The sequence below is a fragment of the Pelodiscus sinensis genome, chromosome 16 (assembly GCF_052426305.1).
Source record: "Pelodiscus sinensis isolate ZL-2025 chromosome 16, ASM5242630v1, whole genome shotgun sequence".
Classification (NCBI taxonomy): Eukaryota; Metazoa; Chordata; order Testudines; family Trionychidae; genus Pelodiscus; species Pelodiscus sinensis.
This window is the reverse complement of record NC_143067.1, coordinates 17,348,706-17,370,920: the sequence shown is the minus strand read 5'-3', so window position 1 is coordinate 17,370,920 and position 22,215 is coordinate 17,348,706. Positions and strand designations below refer to the sequence as shown.

The window sequence follows — 22,215 nt, the reverse complement described above, 5'->3', positions numbered from 1 at the left end:
GTTGGGGTGCTAGACGCTGGCTGGGAGGAGTTTACTTAAGTGTCTCCTGGCCAGCACGTTTGCACACCCCCACGGCAGGCTGCGACCCCTGCCGGCTGCAGCCTCAGCGTGCTTGAAAATACAAGTTATTCCCACCACATGGCTCTCAACTCCAGGTGGGGGAAGAGGCTTGTGCTGCCCCAGTCTTTCAGGCCAATCTCTCAGTTCCAATTGTCTAGCTGTTTCCAGCCAATAGAAGCTGAGAGATTGGCTGAAGTCAGTTCTTATTGGCTGGTTGTTCCTGGCCAACAGGAGCTGAGGATTGGGCTGGGGGCGGGGAAGATTGCATGAAGACTCCCCCTCCCTGCAGAACAGAAAACTGCAGGGACTGTGTTTTAAAGTAACCACAGCAGCTGTCTGTGCCCAAGGTTCCTGGCAGTTTGGTCTGTGAGCTGGATCCGGCCCCCAGGCCATATTTTGCTCAGCCCTGGTGTAGACATATCATAATAGTGCAGGAAAGAACACTCCGAGACAGCCCTGCAACAGAGGTCCCTCCCTGCTGTAAGAAGAGAGGGCTGGATTCTGAAAACCTTACTTAGGTAAACTATTAAATCTTTGCAGGTGCTTCCTCAAAGTAAGAACTTTAGGACTTAGCCCCAAAAGACCAGATATTAAATATGTATGAGTACTACTATTCAATCAGAAAAGTAGAAGGGTAGATGCCATATAATATATTGCACATTAGACATCCAGATGGTTAGAAATGCAAGATACTGAAACCCTGAGATTTTTGAAGTCTTGAAATACAAGAATGCTTCCATTTTGTTTTCACTTTGTCGCTGATAAACAGGATAACCCATAGTTCTAGCAGCTGGGTCAAAAAGCCAGTTTAGTGGAAATTGGTGAACAGTACTCATATTTTCCAGCTTCCAAAAACACAAACCACTGGAGTTAGACCTTGAATTTGACCACTCAGGGTACAACAGAATCTATGAAAATTTGTGCAAAGGGAGCTGACGTAGAGAAAGTAACACACTTTAGGGTAAGTAGCCAAAAGATAGTCCACATTAAATTAAACACTACAAACTGGGCCTGATTTTTTTTTTCAGAAGCAGCCTGTAATTTTTCCCCAACACATCAGGCAGTGAGAGGTCTAAGTGCTATGTAAACTATCCAAAAACGATTTATGCCTGTTTTCATTTGTAGATGCAAATATATATATATATATATATATATATATATATATATATATATATATACACACACACACACACACACACACAGGGCTCGCTGAACTGCAGCGAGCCCCGCTCACCAGCCGTGCTGTCCGGCGATCTGCGCATGCGCAGATGGCTCTATGCATGTGCAGATCGCCCAAACCCGGCTCTTCCGGGTTGCAATCTACTTGCCTCGGGCGAGTAGATTGCATTATTTGTCGAGCCCTGTATATATATAAATAAAAAAAAGATGCAAAAAGCTTGCAATATAGAAAAAATGCTTTTGGGGAAAAAAAGCCCCATAATAGTATTTTGCTTTGATTGTGGCAGTTGATTTTATACTAGGCTAAGGCACTGTCTACACTGACATTAGATAGTCTGCGGGTAAAAATGCCAGGAGTCAATTCACATTAGTGCTCTCGTTGTTGCTAATATCAGCACTACAAACACTGTGTTTTGGTGACCATTTGTCACCAGTATAGGCCCAACCTAAGATAATATTAACTTTGCTACACTATGAACAGGTCAGGCATTCACCCCTGGCTCACTTTACTTTTTTAGTGTGCTTTTAGAAAATAAGATAGAGAGCTAGATGTTTTGGTGTATATACTTTACTTGTCTGAGAGCTGTCCTGATATGAAGGATCCAACCAGTACACCCACAAAAAACAAGGAGGCAGTTAAGGGAGCTTTCCAGTCATCATCACATACCAGATTCCACTGCAAGAGAAAAAGAGTGAGCCTTAACATTAAAAGTTTATTAGTATACACTTAGATTTCTCTTCTCAATTAACCAAGATTAATCCAAATACCTTGATGGTAATTATTAAAATGTACACTCTGAAAGCAAAAAAAGCCCCCACCAAACAAAAAACAGTCAAACAGTTTAGGCCCCAAAAATGTAATTTTGTCAAAGATAATTTAAATGGCGGAATTAGATTCCAGAGCCTAATTCTGAAGCAAGGGTGGAATCTAAGCAAGGGTGAAAAACTTGGAGCCTCAGGCTACATGTATACTGCAGCCTTCTTCCGCAAAAGCTTATGCAAATGAAGCGCGGAGTAGAATATTACTGTGCTTCATTTGCATAATTAATTAGCAGCCGTTTTTGCACAAGAGGCTTTCGTGCAAAAAGGAACTGTGTAGACAGCTCTTTTATGCCCCAAATCCCCATCTTGCGCAAGAGCCATTCTTCCTAATTTTGTCAGTCTACACAACTCCTTTTTGCGCAAAAGCCTCTTGTGCAAAAACAGCTGCTAATTCTACTCCACGCTTCATTTGCATAAACTTTTGCGGAAGAAGGCTGCAGTATAGACATAACCTCAGTAACAAAATATTAGTCACATGTCATGTGTTTTTTCCCCACCTCTAAATGTAATGCAAGAGATTCTTCTTCTTTGAAATTAAGGTAAGACAACTAGTGTTACAGTGTTCCTTTATGGGCCTTATCTAACTCCTACTAAAAGACAATGGAAACATCCTATTAAAGTAAAATAAAGAACAGAAAGGGATCATTTAAAAATCTTCCATTAGATCCTTGGATTTCTGTCTTTGGACAAAATGCAGAGAACTGCAATGCAAACTTTTATTAACATAAAACATTTTCCTCCACTCAGCAGAAAACAAAGTATCCATTGTGCCCTGTTATGCAAGCTAGGTTTGTGATATGCTATGTTTTTTTGTCCACTGTGCATCCAAAGAGTACAGAATAAGCAGTTATTCAGGAGCAGAATTTCTAGATATGGTTCTTACTGTAACACCTCCCTCCCCCCAAAATCACGCTTAGGGGAAATATGCAAAAAGAAGGGAAACAAAGAACGCAGAGCTCTCAAAATTCTGATTGGGATTTTTTTGGGAACGTCCCTTCGAAGAAATGAAAATAAACTCTCTCTCTCTTTGTCCAGTGTTTGAGTCTTATTATTGAAAAATATTGGGGGCGGGGAAGAGGGGAAAAAGATACTCAAGACAATAAAGGCATGCAATAATTAATTGTCCATGTAGCTCAGGGGAAGCTGATCAGATATTACTGAACTAATAAAGCATTCTTAAAGCACTTTAAATCTTACAACGATGTATTAACAGTAAGTAATGAAGGAGCCTTCATTTTATTCATAATATTTGGATTTTTTAAAATTATTTAGTAGCGCCAAACAAAACAAAGCCAGCAGGGAAGCCAAGTCACCTGTAGCTAGCTGTTATATCACCTCCACAGGAATAGTTGTGATAGAAATGTAGCCATGTTAGTCTGGTGTAGCTGAAACAAAATACAGGACTATGTAGCACTTTAAAGACTAACAAGATGGTTTATTAGATGATGAGCTTTCATGGGCCAGACCCACTTCCTCAGATCAAATAGTGGAAGAAAATAGTCACAACCATATATACCAAAGGATACAATTAAAAAAAATGAACACATATGAAAAGGACAAATCACATTTCAGAACAGAAGGGGGATGTAATTACAAAGATAGCTTCCCTAATTATCACCTCTAATACCATTAACTCAGACATCTACCCTTCCCCACCTCTAATATCATTAACTCACAGGCATTCACCTTCCTCCCCCCCGCCCCCCCCCCCCACCCGGCATCCCCCTTCTGTTCTGAAATGTGATTTGTCCTTTTCATATGTGTTCATTTTTTTTAATTGTATCCTTTGGTATATATGGTTATGACTATTTTCTTCCACTATTTGATCTGAGGAAGTGGGTCTGGCCCACGAAAGCTCATCATCTAATAAACCATCTTGTTAGTCTTTAAAGTGCTACATAGTCCTGTATTTTGTTTCAGGAATAGTTGTGGCATTCACCCCTGCTGAGGTTTGTTTGTGGAAGGGATTTAACAGAGGACCAATGAGTTTTGGAGAAGAGGAACAGGAGCTCTGCAACCTAACAGCAGGCTGAGCATGTGACTAGAAGCCAGAAACTCAGGAGTTCTAATTCTAGTTCCACCTGTGATACAGGGCCAAATCCTGCTTGTCATCTGAAGAAGTGGGCTGTGCCCATGAAAGCTCATGATACCACCTACATGTTCTGTTAGTCTATAAAGTGCTACCAGACTATTTGTTGTTTTTTAAGTTCATCCTGTACAGACTAACTTGGCTACCTCTGAAGCTTCATCCCTACAGTTACACTGATTTAAATGCTACAGATTGTTTAAAGTGGTGGTTTCAAACTTCCTCATGACCCAGTTGAAGAAAATTGTTGATGCCCGTGACCTGACATAATTTGATTGGAATGTGGACTCTGAGGTGGGGCTGAAGATGTGAGCTTTGAGGTATAAAAGGGAGCATTGGGGAGGAAAGGGGTTTAGGGCTGGGCAGAAGGGACTTACCTTGAGCAGCTCCTGGTCAGCAGACAGGGTTCCTGCTTCTCCTGGCACCGCAGACCATGCTGTGCCACCGAAGCAGCCAGCAGCAGGTTCCCAGCCAATGGAAATGCGGAGCTAGTGCTCGGAGTAGGGGCAGTGCATGGAGCGATGAATGCTCGCTTTCCCCGTCCCCCACCTAGAAGCCAGGCCTGTTGTATAGTCTGTGGTACCAGGACAAGAAGGGAGCTGCCTTAGCACTTCCACTGGTCACCTCACCCCCCTGCAGCAACGAGACCCAGTGTGTGACATTCCATGACCCAGTACTGGGGCACAACCCTTTGATTGAAAACCACTGGGTTAAAGAGTGGATCCTGGGCCTCCTGCCCAACAAGGATTCTCAGAGAACAAAGCAATCCAAGGGAGAACTTGGCATCCCAGAGAGGGAAGCAACTTCCAGAGTGACCAGCAGTTATTGATGACAGCCCTTTCCAGAATACTAATGACCCTTAAAGATAGCAGGCCTGAACAACAAAAGGGAGAAAACCACTGGCCCAGAGCAGAGTACCATCCACAAATGAGAGAGCGGTAAGACCACCATTCTCCAAAGGCTTGGATGTAGTGAGCTGGCAATATCCAGCATGCAAGTCTTTGGAGAACAGTGTTTGTTCCTCACGGTCCTCTTCAGTACCTCAGGCTCCATAACCTCCGCCTGTCCCACACAAACCCTCCTTCGTTCACCACTCCCTTTCCAGAAAGGAACAAGAAACGTCCTCAGTGCAGACTGGCACTGGACATCCATCCAGCCAACAGGCTTACGCTGCCTGGGCAACTCTTTTCAGCTGCTGACCTCATGCTAACTTAGCTCTTCCTTGTCTCTATTATCTGTGTAGCCTACCCACCCACTACTGCAGGCTTGGGCAAAATCTGACCCACCGAAGCACCAGATCTGGCCCATGAAGACAGTGAGGAACCCCAGACAGGCTCCTCTGCTTGCCCCACAGTCCTGCACACCGCTCAGAAACAGGGCTGCTGAGCACCATTTCTGTTTCAAAACTGGAGGGGAGGGGAAAAAGTTTCAGGAGCTGCCCCCACCCCAAGCACAATCCCATTTGCTGGTTTCTGCCCAGAAACTGGCAAATGAGAGCTGCCTGTTTGAATAACAGGCAGCCAAGAAAAACCACAGCCCCTTTCCTCAGCTCTGTTATTAACATAAGCACATTGCTGGGAGGGCGGGCAGGCAGGGAAAGATTTTAAGCTCTGCAAGCCTTAGCCGGGCAGAGACAGGAAAGCTGGTTTGGCTGTTGGCTAGTAAGTCTCCTGGCTAAAGCCTGCCTCTAGCACTCCAGCCGCTCCCTTCCCTAGCCCTCTGCCCCCTCATCAACATACCCAAACCCTCTGGGGAAGCATAAAGATCTTGCGGAAAAAGGGATTTTTGTGCAAAACGGCCATGGCCACAATGCTTGTTTTTGCACAATAAACCCTTTTTGTGCAAAACCGGCTTGGAATAGATTATGCAAATAAAGCACGACAAAATGCTAATCAGCGCTTCATTTGCATTGCCTCTTCCAGCAAAAGCCGTAGTGTAGACGTAGCCTGAGTGACAGAATATCCACAATATACCTAAGTGAATTGTTCTAATAATTACCTCACTGTTAAACACCTAAAATTTATTTCCACTGTAAATTTGGTTAGCTTCAGCTTACAGGCATTAGATCATTTCATGCCTTTGCCCACCATATTTCAGAACCCATTAGTAAAATAAATCTTCTCCCTATGTAGGTACATATTAAGAATATCAATGGTTAACTGGATAACCAGTTAATCAGTAAGGGATTGGAGCAGCTCCAACCTCACAAGGCCCAGCAGAGGCAGGTGCTGCTCCCGCCTGTTGTGAGCCCAGCCCAGCTCCCTGGCTGCAGGCAGAGGTTGTTCTGATTGGCCGGCAGGCTCCGATTGGGAGCCAGCCAGCAGCAGCAGCCCCAGCCCCAGCTCTGGGACTGGGGCTGTCACCGCCGGCAGGCTCCAAGCCCTATTGCTGGGAGCCTGTCGCCAGGAAGCTCCTGGGGCTGGAGCTGCTTCCAGCAGGGTCCCAGCCCCGGCACTGGAATTTGGATGAGATCCCACTTAGGGGCCAGGATCCCATTTAGTCAGTTAACCAGTTAACTGATCGATCAGTGTTTTACATCCCTAGTACATATAGGGCACATTTATGCAAGGATAAAAGATCTGTGGCACAGCCATTGCTGACCCAGATCATCCTACTTTGCTTCATGGACCTAAAAACTGACACAGGCCAGCTAATGATATTTTATCCCTATGTAGATGTACCCGTAGAGTGTGATCAAATCACCACTCATGTTTTATTTTGATAAGCTAAATCTGCAACCCGCAGTCCCCCAGTCTGTCCCCTTCCCCCCCACACCTCTACCACAGTGAGGCACTGGAATCCTGCACTTCCTACTGCTCCCCTCCCTCACAGTACACAAAGAAGTGGTCAGGGAAAAGGGCAGATGGGGATGCACAGGCTGCATGCAGCCAACTGAGATGAAGGACAACAACTCATGTGGTCCACTTATTAATCATGGTTGCCCATCGCTAAGCTAAATAGATTCAGCTTCAGTCTTTTACTATATGGCCATGGTCACTAACTCATCAATCATGATTGACTGGTCGATCCTGGAGGCTTGACCAGTTGATCGCGAGGCTTTGGGGGCCCCCCTTCACTGCCCCCCACACCCAAGATGCAGGCCGTGCTGATGCTACCTCCAGGGATCATGGTGGTAGCACGGGCTTCCTGCGGTGTCGGGGAGGAGTTCTGCAGCTGAGCGCCAGGTCCCGGAAGTGCGTGGGCTGCTCTCCCCCCTGCCCCAACAGCCGGTGCGGTACCTAGAACGCCAGTCCATCGCGCGCTGGGGACTTTGTTCCCCTGCTGCCTTCCTACACGCAGGGGAGGAGGTGGGGGATCTGGGACTGTCGGCTCCAGCTGCTCGGGTGGCACACGCTGCTGTGGGGAGTGGAGAAGCAAGGCACGCACTGCCCCAGTGGTCGGGACTCCGCCTCCCCCTGCGCAGGAAGGCATCAGGCGTGTGATGGACCAGCGTTTCAGCTACCGCAACACTGTTTGGGGAATGGGGGAGCAGCCTGTGCACCTCCTGGGCCTTGACTTGCAGCTGCAGGACCCCCAGGTATTGGTCCCTGTCCCTTCCCTCCACTCAGACCCCCACAAGTACCCTGCCCCAGCATCCACCAGCACCCTGTCCCCTGCCCCAGCACCCACTGGCGCCCATCCCCAGAATCCTGTCCCAGCATCCACAAGCACTCTGGCCCCTGCCACAGCACCCACTGGCACCCTTCCCCAGAATACTGTCCCAGAACCCACAAGCAGAATTGGGGCCACATTAGTGAGGTTTGAGGGGTTTGGAGGGGTTGTGTTTTTGTATCTCACTTGTGTGGCCCCGACTGACTTTTCTGTGGGCCAGTGACCCCTGACTCAAAACAGGGTACCCGCCCTTCTCATAAATAAAGACAATGCTGAAACCTTTTGTGTTTGACATTTTATTTAAAAATGAAGCCTGGCCAAGAAGCCCATAATTGGGGTCAAGTCCTCATCTGGCCACAGCATCATAACACTCCTGTAGCCCCCACCCCGACTCCAAATCTGAGCCTATCATACACTGGAACCCCCTGTCCTGAGCCTCTCACACCCCTAAACTCCTGCATCCCCACATCCTCAATCTTCTGCCACAACACTCTTGCACCATCCACATACTGCAAATCTGTGTCCTGAGCTCATCATACTCCCAACCTCTCTGCCCTGAGCCCCTCACATCCCTAACCCAAACTCCTGCACCCTCACATCCAGAAGCCTGTGGCTTGCTCAGCATGCCAACCCTCCATATAAACCCAGCACGCCCCAGCCTGGAGCACCCTCCCTGAGCCAACATCCCCTTCTCCACATCCTCCTGCATTCAAATTCCCTCCCAGAGCTTGCCCCTGTCACTCTTTCCCAAACCTAAATCCCTCAATCACACCCCAGAGCCCGCATCTCCTGTCTCAACCCAGTAAGGGTACGGCTAGACTGCAGGAGTTTTTCCAGCAAATACTCATTCCACATGGAATGAGGGGACTTCCAAAAGAAGGGGGTTTCTGACATTTGGCCCAATTTAGACGGGCCAAATGTCGGAAAAATTTCTTCTTCCTTTTTTTCCACTGCCGAACAAAAGCAGCAGTGTAACTGTACCTTGAGAGTGTATAAGGGCCAGGGATAGCAAGTGATAGAGAGAAGGGGAACAGAGAGGGCAGGGCCTCAAGGAAGGGGTGGGATCTTAGGGGAAGGATGGGGTGGTAGATCTTGGCTTGTCCTGACATTTAAAAAGTGAGTGTAAAAAGTGGGTGTAAAAAGATTGGAGACCACTGCTATATGTTAAGTTACCAGACCATGAATCATTCTTGCAGCTTTTTGCTAAAATCTTTCCAACTACTGAATTCTTTACTGTTTGCATCACATATCAGCTGATCCATAATCTGTTTTAAAAAAGTCAACATTAACACTTCATCTTTTCTCAGGCAATTGTTTTAAAATGCTTAGGTGCAAGTTACCTGGTCTTGAATATTTCAAAATGTCAAACTGCATACATGATTTAGATCATGGCATAGAGAGTATGCTTTTAAAGTTTGCAGATAATACCAAGCTAGGACAGATTGCAAAAGGATAGGATTATAATTCAAAATGACCTGGACAAACTGGAGCAATGGTCTGAGGTAAACAGGATAAACTTCAATAAGGACGAATGCAAAGTACACCGTTTAGGAAGGAATAATCAGTTTCACACATACAAAATGGGAAGTGACTGTCTGGGAAGCAGTACTGCAGAAAGGGACGTAGGGGGTCATAGTGAACCACATGCTGAATATGAGTTAACAGTGTGACACTCTTGCATTCTGGGAGGTACTAACAGGAGTGTTGTAAGCAAGACGCAAGAAGTAATTGTTCCGCTCTACTCTGTTTTGATCAACTGGAGTACTGTGTCCAGTTCTGGATGCCACATTTCAGGAAAAATGTGAACAAACTGGAAAAGGTCCAAAATAGGGATGTGAATGACTGGTCGACACATTCGTTGACCAATTGCTTCCCACCCTCCCTTGCTGCCTCCATCAGAAAGAGGCAGAAAGGAGGGAGGGGAGAAGGAAAGAAAGGGGTCCTTCAAAGCATCCACACTGCATGGAGCTTGGGGTCAGCTGGGGACTCCATGCAATGCTGCTGCTTTGAAATGCCGCAGGGAACACTGAGCCAGTGGGGAACTGTTTGAGTCCCCCGCTGGCCCCGGGCTCCCTGCAGTGCTTTTGCCTTTGATGTGTAGCAATAGTCTGGGGCTGTCGCTACACTTCAAAGGTGGAAGCGCCCTTATCGACTAATCGCATATTCAATTAGCCAATTAATCTAAATTTAACATCTCTAGTTCAAAGAAGAGCAACAAAAATAATAAAAAGTCTAGAAAACATGACCTATGAGAGGAGATTGAAAGAACTGGGTTTGTGTATTTTGGAAAAGAGAAAACTGAGAGGGGACATAACAGCTTTCAAGTACCTAAAAGGCTCTTATAAGGAAGAGGAAGAAAAATTATTGTCCTTAACCTCAGATGATAGGATAAGAAGAAATGGGCTTAAACTGCAGTATGGGAAGTTTAGGTTGGACATTATGAAAAACTTCCTGTCAAGATGATTAAACACTAAAATGAATTGCTTGGGGAGGTTGTGGAGTCTCCATCATTAGAGATTTGTAAGAGCACGTTAGACACACATCTGTTTAGCATGATTTGGGTGGTTGGTCCTGCCATGAGGACAGGGGACAGGACTTGATGATCTTTCGAGGTCTCTTTCAGTTCTAGTATTCTATTCTATGATTCTGCTGAAGTTAAATATTCACCCTAGTCACTGTAGCAATAAAAAATATGAATGCACTGTCCAGCTTCTTTCCAGATATAGAACAGAAATATTTATTTTCTTTTATGCAATATTCGAGTAATGGGTTGCATGCAATAATAGTGATTGTTACAGAGGATGCGGGAAGAATTTCTTCTTTAACCTTGGTAGGCCCTTAGAAAGTATCTCATATTAAATGCAAAAAAAAAAAAAAAAAAAAAATCAGAAGACTAATGGATTAAAAAATTGGACATTCTCTGCTAGTAACCAAAATCTTTCCCTGAACAGGATGATGAAACTTTAATAATTTATTATGTGTTTAATAATTATGTGTTTTGAATAGGGATGTTAAATTGTGGTTACCGAGCTAATCGTATAGTTGATACAAATTGTATCGACTATACAATAGGACTGTTATGCAGAGCCGCAGTGGGGGTAGCTCCAGGAGCCACCCATGCTGCAGCTCTGCATTTTAATTTAGTAAGAGCTGCTGAGCTCTTACTACATTTAAAATGCACAGGCACAATATCCATGTGAGCCGGGACTGGTGCTGGAGCAGCCTCTGTTTGTTGCGGCCAACCTGGCTGAAGGCAGGAGATGGGGAAGCAGTCCCTGCCTGTGGCCAGCCCTGGCTGATGCAAACAGGGGCTGCTTGGCAACAGAAGCCCAGTCCGCCGGGAGGAGGAGGGCCCAGCTTCTCGCTGGGACCCTGCAGACAGGGGCTGCTTTGCAGCAGCCTCCCCATCCTGCCCTTCACTGCCTCTGATAGAAGCAGCGGGGGGAGCACCCCAGAGCCGGTGTTGGGGGGAACCAGCTTTTAAGCCGGTTCCCCCCAGCACCAGCTAGTGTCCCCCTCCCCGCCCTTGCTGCCTCTCAGATACTCCCCCCTCTCAGAGAAGCAGCAAGGAGGTGGGGCACTACAGGGAGCACGGGGTGAGCAGGACTCAATCAGTCCCACTCACCCCGTTCCCACTGCGGCACTTCAGCCTTTGAAATGTAGCAAGACACAGGGGCTCTCACTACATTTCAAAGACTGAAGTGCCGCAGTGGGAACCTGCACTTCAGTCCCCGCTCACACCATTTCCCCACTCTGCCTCTGCCTCCCCTGTCCCGCTGCAGACACGGTGCTGGGGGGAAAACCAGCTTTTAAGTTGGCTCCCCACAGCACCAGCTCCTGCTCCCCCCCTTCCCTTGTGGCCTCTGATAGAGGCAGCGGCGGGGAGGCAACTAGTTGAGTCACCGTTTGACTATCCCATAAGTTTATGGGATAGTCAACTAGTCGCTTACATCCCTAGTTTTGCACTAAAGAGTGGATTAGACTATTTCCATATCCAACATGAGTGTAAATGTCACCAGCCTTGCCTGAAACAGACAATACATGTATACAAACTAGGGCTGTAAAATCCCATTTAATTAGTTAACCAGTTAAGCGCTTCAGCCCGATTGCTTCCAACCCTGCACTGGGCTGCTGGCGGGCTGGGAATCAGAAGCCTCATTCAAGGCCAGAAGAAGCAGCGGAGGTGGAGCGGAAGCGTGAGGAAGGGTTCCACTTCTCAGCTGCCACTTCTGGTCCCTGCACAAGGCTGCTGAGTCTCAGTGTGGGCTGCAGGCCAGAGGCTGCTCTTGGATAACGGTTAAGTGGTTAACTGGTTACCCACTCACATCCCTAATACAAACGGGAGTTTGCAATACACACTGGTCTTTTAAAGTTTTCTTTCAGCCAGAATTCATTGCTTAACTTCACTCTGTGTTCTAATGCACAGTGTCTTCACAGAAACAAATGGGCATTCATCCTGACAAGGAAACACTGCAACTCACTGAATTCTTCTCTAGTTCAGAATCTATCCCACAGACACTGCAAACAATTTTTCAAAAAGAAAAGTCTATTATGTTCCTATCACCAAACAAAACTAGTGAGCCTAAACTTGGAAATCTTAGCAAACCACATTTAGCACCTTGGAAATATGGAGCAAGTGACTACTGCCAAAAAAAACAACTGAATGGTTTAGTTGGTTATCCATCAAACTATATATAATATTTCATGATTACTCAATACGCCAATAAATAATCATCACCCACTGCAGAATAAATGCTAATCCAAAAAGGAATCCTACATTAGTAAAGATCTTCCCCCTCACCTATCACACCCCCTACAACCACCAATGGAAATGGGCATCTATTTAAATACATTACTACTAACATGGGGCAAAGGTCCAAATGGCCAAAGATTATGCTGAGCCATTTATAGCATCACTGGCAAAAGCAGTCTATACATAAATGATTAGTCTCAATTTGTCATGTCATATTTGTGAATTAGCTGTATGAAGTAATATTTCACTACCAGCTTTTATGGATCTTTCACTGTATATACACAACGTGTTATCCAATTACAGTGTGTGTTGTGTCTGAGTGTCCAGAGACTAAAATTTTCTTCTGATCACTGGCCCAGGGCCACTTCTTGGACATTCATGGGTACTGAAAGTTTTCATACTGCTCTGCCAATGCGTTACTTAAACAAGCAGATGGCAAGATAGCCAATCTTAAAATGCCACTTCCATTACTATCTTGGCTTTTCTCCAGTTTAATAAAGCAGTTTAGGAGCTGTAATGAAGAGAAGTGCGAGAGAAAGAAGCAAATGTGACGAACCTGAAATTACAGTTTTCCAAGGGTTTAGAGACTCTCGGTGAAATATCAGTGATTTAAAGACAATAAGTCACTTTAAATAGGAAAATATGGGCCAGACAGCAATCAGATTATTGATATTTTAAGATCCAATATCTTGTTTGGCCATGAATAAACACTATACATGAATGCTGGAGTCTTCAGTTTGCTAGTGGCATATGGAAACGGTTCTTAAACTGTGATCTACAAGGCCACCACTGTCACAACAACGAAGTATTGCCAGCCTTTAGGAAATCATGCTTCCTGATGAGCGTCCAGAAATCTTGCAGGAATTAAGACTCTGAGGGTACATCTACACTGCATGCTTATTTCGAAATAAGCTATTCCGGAATAGTTATTCCAAAACAGCTTATTCGAAATAGAGCATCTGCACTGCAGAGAAGCCTCAAAATTAGTCTAAGGCAGGCTCCCCTAATGAAATAGCATGTCTATCTCGATTTAGAGCACCAGGAGGCACTGGGGAGGAATAACTTAGAATGGCCCTGGTGAGGGGCTATTTCAAAATAGCAGCAGTGGAGCGTCTACACATGTCTTATTTCAAAATAGCTATTTTGGAAGAGGAGTTATTCCTTGTGGAATGAGGTTTACAGAAGTCGGAATAAGCCGCCCGTTATTTCGATATTATTTTGAAATAACGGAATTGCTGTGTAGACACTCACATTGTTATTTCAGAATAACGCCAGTTATTCCAAAACAACAGTGCAATGTAGACACACCCTGAGTTGTAACTAATGCAAGGCCCACAACACTATACTCAAAGGTTAACTGAAAGGTTAACTAGAAGTGCTGTCTGGCATTGGTCTAGGACTGATTATAGCATATCTCAGACCAGAGAAAAATGGAATTATTCCTTCTCCAATATCCTCTCAATGAAGCTACTGGAGTTCATGAAATTTGCCAACAATAAATGAATCAGGTATAACAGGCGTATCAGAAATGGAAAGAAGTGGGACAGGCATTCTTGTTTCCATGCTCCCACCTTCTATTGCAATTCAGTTACTCTGTCCCCATAACATGCACAAATCTATTTTAGAGGTTCTGTTCTCTCCTCTTTACATGACAACTTGGGATGAATGAGTCGTCACAAGATCCCAAAAGACCTTCTCAGTGGCTCCAAACAGATCCTGTGCAGCTGCTGCCTATTTTTTTTTCCTCAGCTCAAAGTCACTCCATATAGCAGAGGAGAAAGGGCCTAGTTATATCAAAAGCAAAACAATTTCATAAAAAAAGCCACCTTTCCTCTCTGTGCTCTTTTTGTGGAACTCTTTAAAGCCGCTTGGTCTTTGTCAGCATTTGTTGCTAGCGATTGCATAGAAAGAGTCATTTTAAAATGCTGCAAAAATTGCTGCTTTTCTAATAGCATCAATGAATGTTAGATATCGATATTTAGGAACATGATGAACCCTATCACTCAAAACCAATGGCATGGAGTGTTTCTGCTGTATTGTTTTCTAAAGCTGTTGGAGAACATGCTTTTTATAGTAAGGGTTAAACCTAATCCTTTTACAAGACCTCAGCTCCCAGCAGATAGTCTTAACATGGCATTATTTCAAGTTGATTGTCAACCCTATTCACTGAAGAGTCAGAAACAGCTTCATGATAACAGTCAGGTGGCTCACAGAATGTAATGGGAAAGCAAAAGATCAACAACAAATAATTTGCAACGTTGATCTGTTTCTCAACATCCTTGGCAAGTCAGCAACAAATTCCATCAATTGTAGGTGAGGAAGCACAAGCAGATTATATGACTTGACAAAGGTCAAAGAAGTCTGTGGGGCATCTGTGAATCAGACTCCATGTAGTCTGACTACTACTCCTTTCATTTAACTCAGGAGTGGGGAACTATCCATGATTTCTAGTCATGGGAGCTGCAGGGGCAGGCAAACTTGAAGATTTCCTGATCGTGGGTCCATTCTTGTGCCTATGGGCCACGTGGACAGCTAAGCACTATAGCTTCCCTCCCATGGCAGGGCGAGGCAATGCTCACAGTTCCAACCTGGGGGGGGGGAGGGGTTTGGCAAGGAATGGGGATGCTGAGGGGCCTATAGGCTGGAAGTTTCCCACCCCAATCTCACTGTTAGTCCATAACCTAACCTTACTGTTTATATGCCACATAATAAAATGGATGAGAGTCCAGAGGAACTTAACATCTCACATACTATCAAATATTTGATTTGTCCTCTGCACAAAGCCCTGATTTGTTGATCTTAGTTACCATTGCTTTTCTTTGGAGAGTATTTCTGTACAATCTGTTGTGTTTAAAATTGGGCATTTGGAACCAACATACACCCCCAAATTCCTAGCATTATAGGGAACTCAGCTCCAACACTTAAAGCATTTTTAATTAATTTAGTCATTATGAATTTCCACCCCTTTAATTCAACAATGGAAAGTATTTAAAAAATTGAATTTTATAATTAAATAGGATTATGAGCACAGAACTACTAAGAAAAATTAACCTGTTAAACTGGCATTTCTTTTATTTTCTCATCAAATGCTCTGTAAACAATTAATGATCTGAAAAATGTACTTAGTACCTTTTATTCCAGAGGAATGCATTATGAAAATGCTATAAAAATACCACTTCAATTGCAAATGGAATGAAAACAATTCTCTTTCTCATGAAACACTACAATTATTTAAACAAGCACAGCCAAGCAATACAATAACATTCAAGAAAACAAGTGAAGATTATCAGACCAAATCAAAATTGCAGGGGGAATTTAGGTAGGTAGACATAATTAGTTTAACTGAAAATTTGATCAGGACACTGAAGGTAACACAAGAACTCTTATGAAAAGTGCTCAGAGACCGTCAGCAGTCTCAGCTGGTCAAAATGCCATTTTTCAGACCCATCCACCACACCAATAAAATCCCACTTAACTCAGGGTACGTCTACACTACAGCGCTAGTTCGAACTAACTTAGTTCGAATTAGTTAATTCGAACTAAGCTAATTCGAACTAACGCGTCTAGAACTAAAAACTAGTTCGAATTAGCGTTTTGCTAATTTGAACTAGCAAGTCCACATTGAGTAGACTCTGAACAGAGCTTAAGGATGGCCGGAAGCAGTGCCGGCAGGGCATCAGAGGAGGACTTAGAGCGTGGAGATGCTGTCTCAGGCTAGCCGAGGGCTGCGCTTAAAGGGTCCCGACCCCCACCCCGGACACACAGTTCTAAGGGGTGCCCCGCTTGCAAAGAAGTTCTGGCTTGGAGTGCCCGGAGTACCCACACTGGGCACATCACACCACTCGGCCATCAGCCCGGCTGCACTTGCCGCAGGCTGCCATCTGGGGAGAGGGGACAATTGGGGGGCTGCAGGAGAGCTTCCACCCCCAGAAGCCCGCAGAGCCAGCCCAGTCCTCCCCATCGGGGGCTCGTGCCCCATTCCTCCCTCACCTCCTTCCACTTACCCTTCCCTAGCCCCCCTTCTTATTGATGTACAAAATAAAGATAACGTTTCTTCCAACATTGACTCTGTCTTTACTGAACAAAACTGGGGGAGACTGGGAAAAGGAGGTGGGAGAGGGGAAGAGAAAGGCTGGGAGAGGGGAGGGCAACTTAAATGATCAGGGGTTGGGAACAGGTCCCAGATGAAGAAAGGCTACAGAGACTGGGACTGTTCAGCTTAGAAAAGAGGAGACGGAGGGGGGACAGGCTAGAGTTCTCTAAAAGCAGGGGTTGGGTGGAGAGGGTGCATTCAGAAAAGTTCTTCATGAGTTCCCATAAAGAAGGACTAGAGGACACCAAAGGAAAGGAATGGGTAGCAGGCTTGAAACTAGTAAGAGAAAGTTGTTCTTCTTCCCAAAGCAAATAGTTAACCTGCGGAACTCCTTTGCTGCAGGAGGCTATGAAGGCTACAACTAGAACAGAGTTTAAAGGGAAGGGAGATAAAGTCATGGAGGTTGGGTCCATGGAGTGGTCTTAGCCAGGGGGTAGGAGTGGTGTCCCTGCCCAAAGTTTGTGGAAGGCTGGAGAGGGATGGCACGAGACAAATGGCTTGGTCACTGTCTTCGGTCCATCCCCTCCAGGGTCCCTAGGGTTGGCCGCTGTCGGCAGACAGGCTACTGGGCTAGATGGACCTTTGGTCTGACCCAGGACGGCCATTGTAAGCTCAGGGCTCAGGGTCGGGGGTCTCAGTGGACCCCCTTGATTTTCATGCACACCTGCTCCTGGGTGGCCAGGCTGGCAGCTCTCCTGCCCTAGACGGCCACTTTCCTGTGCCTAGTGTGGAGATCGTGGACAAGGTCCACGATGTCCGCACTAGCCCAGGAAGGTGCCCGCCTCGTGAGGTCCAGGGCAAGCTCCCGGGAGCCGCCAACCTGGTCCCGGGAAGAGGGGGTGGGCTGGGGGACATCGGGTGGGTGGCTCTGTGCTGTGCCAGGTGCAGGGTCTGCTGGCTGGGTGCTGGCAGGCTTGCACCTGGCACGGGCACCGTAGCCAGCCCGTGCCCCTTTAAGGGGTCCGGGGCCGGGAGGGGGGCATAGAGTTTCCCTGGTGTTGGCCAGAGTGGCCACCAGGGAAACCTGGGGAGGGCTAGCCTCCCACTAGTTCGAATTAAGGGGCTACACACCCCTTAATTCGAACTAGCTAGTTCGAACTAGGCTTAATCCTCGTAAAATGAGGTTTACCTAGTTCGAACTAAGCGCTCCGCTAGTTCGATTCAAATTCGAACTAGCGGAGCGCTAGTGTAGCGCCTATTAAAGTTAGTTCGAACTAACGTCCGTTAGTTCGAACTAACTTTGTAGTGTAGACATACCCTCAGATGGAAGAATGACACTTTGTAAACTAATATCCCAAATCCTGCAGTGTCTACTGGTTTGTCTGCACTAGAACGGTGCACTAACTAGGGATGTAAAATCCTGTTTAATTGGTTAACCAGTGAAATATGATGTTTAACTGGCTAATCAGTTAAAGGGGTGGTTGGGTGGGGAGGGGAACTGCACTAATCCACAGCAGCCTGGCTGGATCAGCCCCTGTCCCCAGTCTCATCATGGACAGGGACTGCTTTGGGCGGCCGAAGCAGCCCCTGCTGCAATGTGCACGGGCCCACCGCAGATAAGGGCTGCTTCAGAGGGCCGGAGCAGCCCCCATCCATGGTGGACCCTGTAGGGCTGAAGCAGCTCCCTGCCATAGCGGGCAGGGAGCTATTTCAGCCCCAAGGGTTAATCTTTCACAACCCTAGCACTAAAATGATGACATGCACAACTTCTTAGTGCACGTTAATGTAATACCGAAATAGGACTTCATTAGTGTGCACTAAGGATCTTTTTAGTGTGTGCCAGCAGGGTCCATATGAGCTAATTAATGTGCATCATGCTAGCATCCACTACAATTTACATCCCTAAAGTGCATGCTGATGCACCATGAAAACTCTAAGACTCCCTTGCTTGACCTGGCTAGATCCTGCTCATTCTGTCAGATATTACAAAGTAATATGACAGCAGCCCATCTAAAAAAATAAAATAAAATCAATCAACATATAGTGATAAGAGAATCTTTTAAAAACAAACTTCCAATCCAATTTCAATAGAAAGGAATGCCTATTTAAGCATTTATGAATTTTATTGGAAACAATTTTCATTTGTGTTTGCCACGATAAGTGTCCCTTTGTAATGCCATCTTAGCCACAGAGTGGGGACGATGATGTCACTACTCAGCGCTGTGCACGCAGTCAGTCAGTGGTGCGATCGCCTGTTATATAAATTGACTATGATAGATTAATCTACATACCATGACCTTGTTTAGCATTTGTTTATTATTCTCCTTACTTATTTGTGGTCTACTTTTTCAGCTCCATATATAAGACTGTTATTAGGGGTTCCGCAAAATTCTTTTGAGTTTAAAAGGGTTCCGTGGCAAAATAAAATTGGGAAACATTGATGTATACTGTAATTTTAGCACTGTTGTTTATGCCTGGAAAGTTACAGAAATAACTGCTGGGCCAGCAGTTTGTAAATGATTACCTTACATGAGATAGGCATGTTCCTCAGATTAATCTGGAAGAGCCTTCCAAGTGCCAAAAAAAATCAAAAACAAAACCAAAAAAACCCTATCTGGTTTCACGAAAGAGCTTTAAAAGTTTATGGGGTGGTCGAATGAGACTGCCTATACTAGCATATAACTTATCTGCGACTCCTAGCAGTAAGTATTTCTAATGGCTGGTGATGAGACACTAGATGGGAAGGGCTCTCAGTTACTACAAGTAACCTATTCTTTCCCAGGTGTCTGGCAGGTGGGTTTTGCCGACATGCTCAGAGGCTAATGCAGGGGTGGGCAAATCCAGTCTGCCAGCGTGAGCCCCCACCACTATATTTACCTGCACCTCTGAAGGTTTGGGTGAGTGCAACTCCCATCAGCCTTGGATTGCTGTTCCAGGCCAATGGGAGCTGCAGGAAGCAGTGTCCTGCTCCACACCACTTCTTGCCACTCCCATTGGCTGGGAATGGCAAACTGCAGCCAACAGGAGTTGCTAATCCTGGCAAAACGCTGCCATTTTATTGCCCACCCCAGGCCAGAGTGGCAGAAACCTTGAGAATTTTTTGTCTTCCTTTGCATCCAGGTGTCTTGCAGGTTAAAACTAGTGTAAATGGTGAATTCTCTAATATTTGAAGTCTTTAAATCATTATTTGAGGACTTCAGTAACTCAGCCAGAGATTACGTGTCTATCACAGGAATGGGTGAGTGAGGTTCTGTATGCAGAACAAGATGCAGGATGTCAGACTAATGGTCCTTCGTAGTCTTAATGTCTATGAGATTACAAAGAGCTCCACTACAGAAGCACTGCTTTGATAATGGCACAGAAAATACACTTGTAAAGTCTGCAGGGGACATCAAGCTGAGAGGGGTTGCAAGTGCTTTGGAGGATAGGATTATAATTCAAAATGATCTAGCCAAACTGGAGCAAAAAGCTGAGGTAAATAGGATAAATTCAACAAGGACAAATTCCAAGTACTCCACTTAGGAAGGAGCAATCAGCTGCACACATACAAAAATGAGAAATGACTATTTAGGAAGGAGGACAGTGGTAAGGGGCTAGCAGTCATCGTGGACCACAAGCTAAATGAGAGTCAACAGTGTGATATTATTGAAAAAAAAGCAGACATCATTCTGGGATATACTAGCAGGAGTGGTGTAAGCCAGACACAAGAAGAAAAGGTTACTCACCTTGTGCAGTAACTTCTGTTCTTCGAGATGTGTGTCCCCGTGGGTGCTCCACTACAGGTGTCGGGCTCGTCCCGGCGCCGCAAACCGGAAACTTCTTCGTAGCAGTAGCCCCCTCCGGAGGACCGCGCGTGCGCAGTGTGTCCCGCGGCGTTCGCGCCTTTTCTGCGTCGCGCGGTCCGACCCGCCAGTTCCTCCTAGCCGGAACATCTGCAAGATACAAGAGAGATCTCCGAAGCAGGGAGGAGGGCGGGTCGTGGAGCACCCACGGGGACACACATCTCGAAGAACAGAAGTTACTGCACAAGGTGAGTAACCTTTTCTTCTTCTTCGAGTGATGTCCCCGTGGGTGCTCCACTACAGGTGAGTATGAAGCAGTCACCCTCGCACTGATTGTGCTTCGGATTTACTTGTGCACGGACGAAAGGACTGCTTGAGCGACTGCTGTGTCAGCGACCTTGAGACGGTCAAGGGCATAGTGTCTAGCGAAGGTGGATGCGGACGACCATGTCGCTGCCCTGCATATGTCTGTAAGAGATACATTTTTCATAAAAGCCGTGGAGGCAGCCATACTTCTGGTTGAATGCGCTGTTAGCGAACAGGGCAGAGATTTCCCCCTGAGAGTATAGCAACGGGTGATGCAGTTAACTATATGTTTGGAAATACGTTGGGACGACAGCTGATGACCTTTAGAGCGATCAGCGAGTGATAATAGCAAACGCGGAGACTTCCGGAATGGACGTGTTCTGTCAAGGTAAAATGCCAATGCCCTTCTAATGTCCAGAGTGTGCCAGCGGGCTTCCTCCGGTGTAGCATGTGGTTTGGGGTAGAAAGTAGGGAAGATTATAGGTTCATTGACATGAAAGGACGAGTTGACTTTTGGCAAGAAGGATGGGTGACATCTCAGTGAGACTCCCTGCTGAGTGAACATCGTGTATGGCGGGTCCGCTGAGAGTGCTGCAAGCTCTGAAACTCGCCGAGCTGAGGCTATTGCCAGGAGAAAGGTAACCTTTATCGTGAGAATTTGTAACTCACAAGTCGCAAGTGGTTCAAATGGTGGGCGGGTAAGGGTGTCCAGTACAAGGCCAAGGTCCCATGGTTGCGGGATAGGCTTGTGTGGTGGACAAATATTGGAAATTCCCTTGAGAAATTTCTTCGTAAGTGGATGAGAGAAAACGGAAAAGCTCTCTATGGGAGCGTGAAAAGCCGAAATAGCTGCCAAGTGTACTTTTAGCGAAGCAGTGGCCAATCCTTGGGAGTGTAAATGCAGGACGTAGTCCAGAATACGCTGGATCTGCACATTTAGGGGGTTAATGGCTTGTGGCCGGCACCAGGCTGAGAAGCGACGCCACTTATAGATGTACGATCGTTGGGTGCTGTGTCGTCTGCTTTGCACGAGTACATCCATGACTGCTTGGGAGCAGGTTAACTCCAGGCCCTGGAGCCAGTTAGGAGCCAAGCTGTCAGGTGCAAGCGGTCGACATCCGGGTGGAGAAAGTTGCCGTTTTGTTGTGAGATCAAGTTGTTGATCCTTGGAAGACGTTGAGGTCTGGACACCGACATCTGCATGAGTTGCGTGAGCCAAGTCTGGCGCGGCCAGAAGGGAGCCACGAGGATTACTGTCGCCGAGTCTGATAGTATTTTCTGTATTACCCGCGGTATCAGCGGGATTGGGGGAAAAGCGTAGAGGAGATTGTACGCCCCCCAATTGAGAAGGAAGGCATCCCCCAAGGATTGGTTGTCTATCCCCGCTCTCGAACAGTAAGAGCGGCACTTCCTGTTGTCGCGAGTGGCAAAGAGGTCGATCTCTGGGTAACCCCATGCCCGAAACAGATCGAGGGCTACAGAGTGAAGGAGCTCCCATTCGTGTTGGGAGTGGAATGATCTGCTGAGCGTGTCCGCAATTATATTGGTTTTGCCGGGGAGATAGGAAGCTACGAGCGCGATC

At 46.1% G+C, this 22,215-nt stretch overlaps 1 protein-coding gene across 1 annotated transcript in view; it reads right to left on the bottom strand.

Moving 5' to 3' along the window:
- LOC102446851 (organic cation/carnitine transporter 2) overlaps positions 1-22,215 on the bottom strand; it is a 65,158-nt gene that overhangs the window by 30,600 nt on the left and 12,343 nt on the right. The window contains exon 2 of the mRNA XM_075900351.2: positions 1,812-1,915. Coding sequence (XP_075756466.1) covers positions 1,812-1,915 — 104 coding nt within the window. The remainder of the gene's footprint in view (positions 1-1,811; positions 1,916-22,215) is intronic.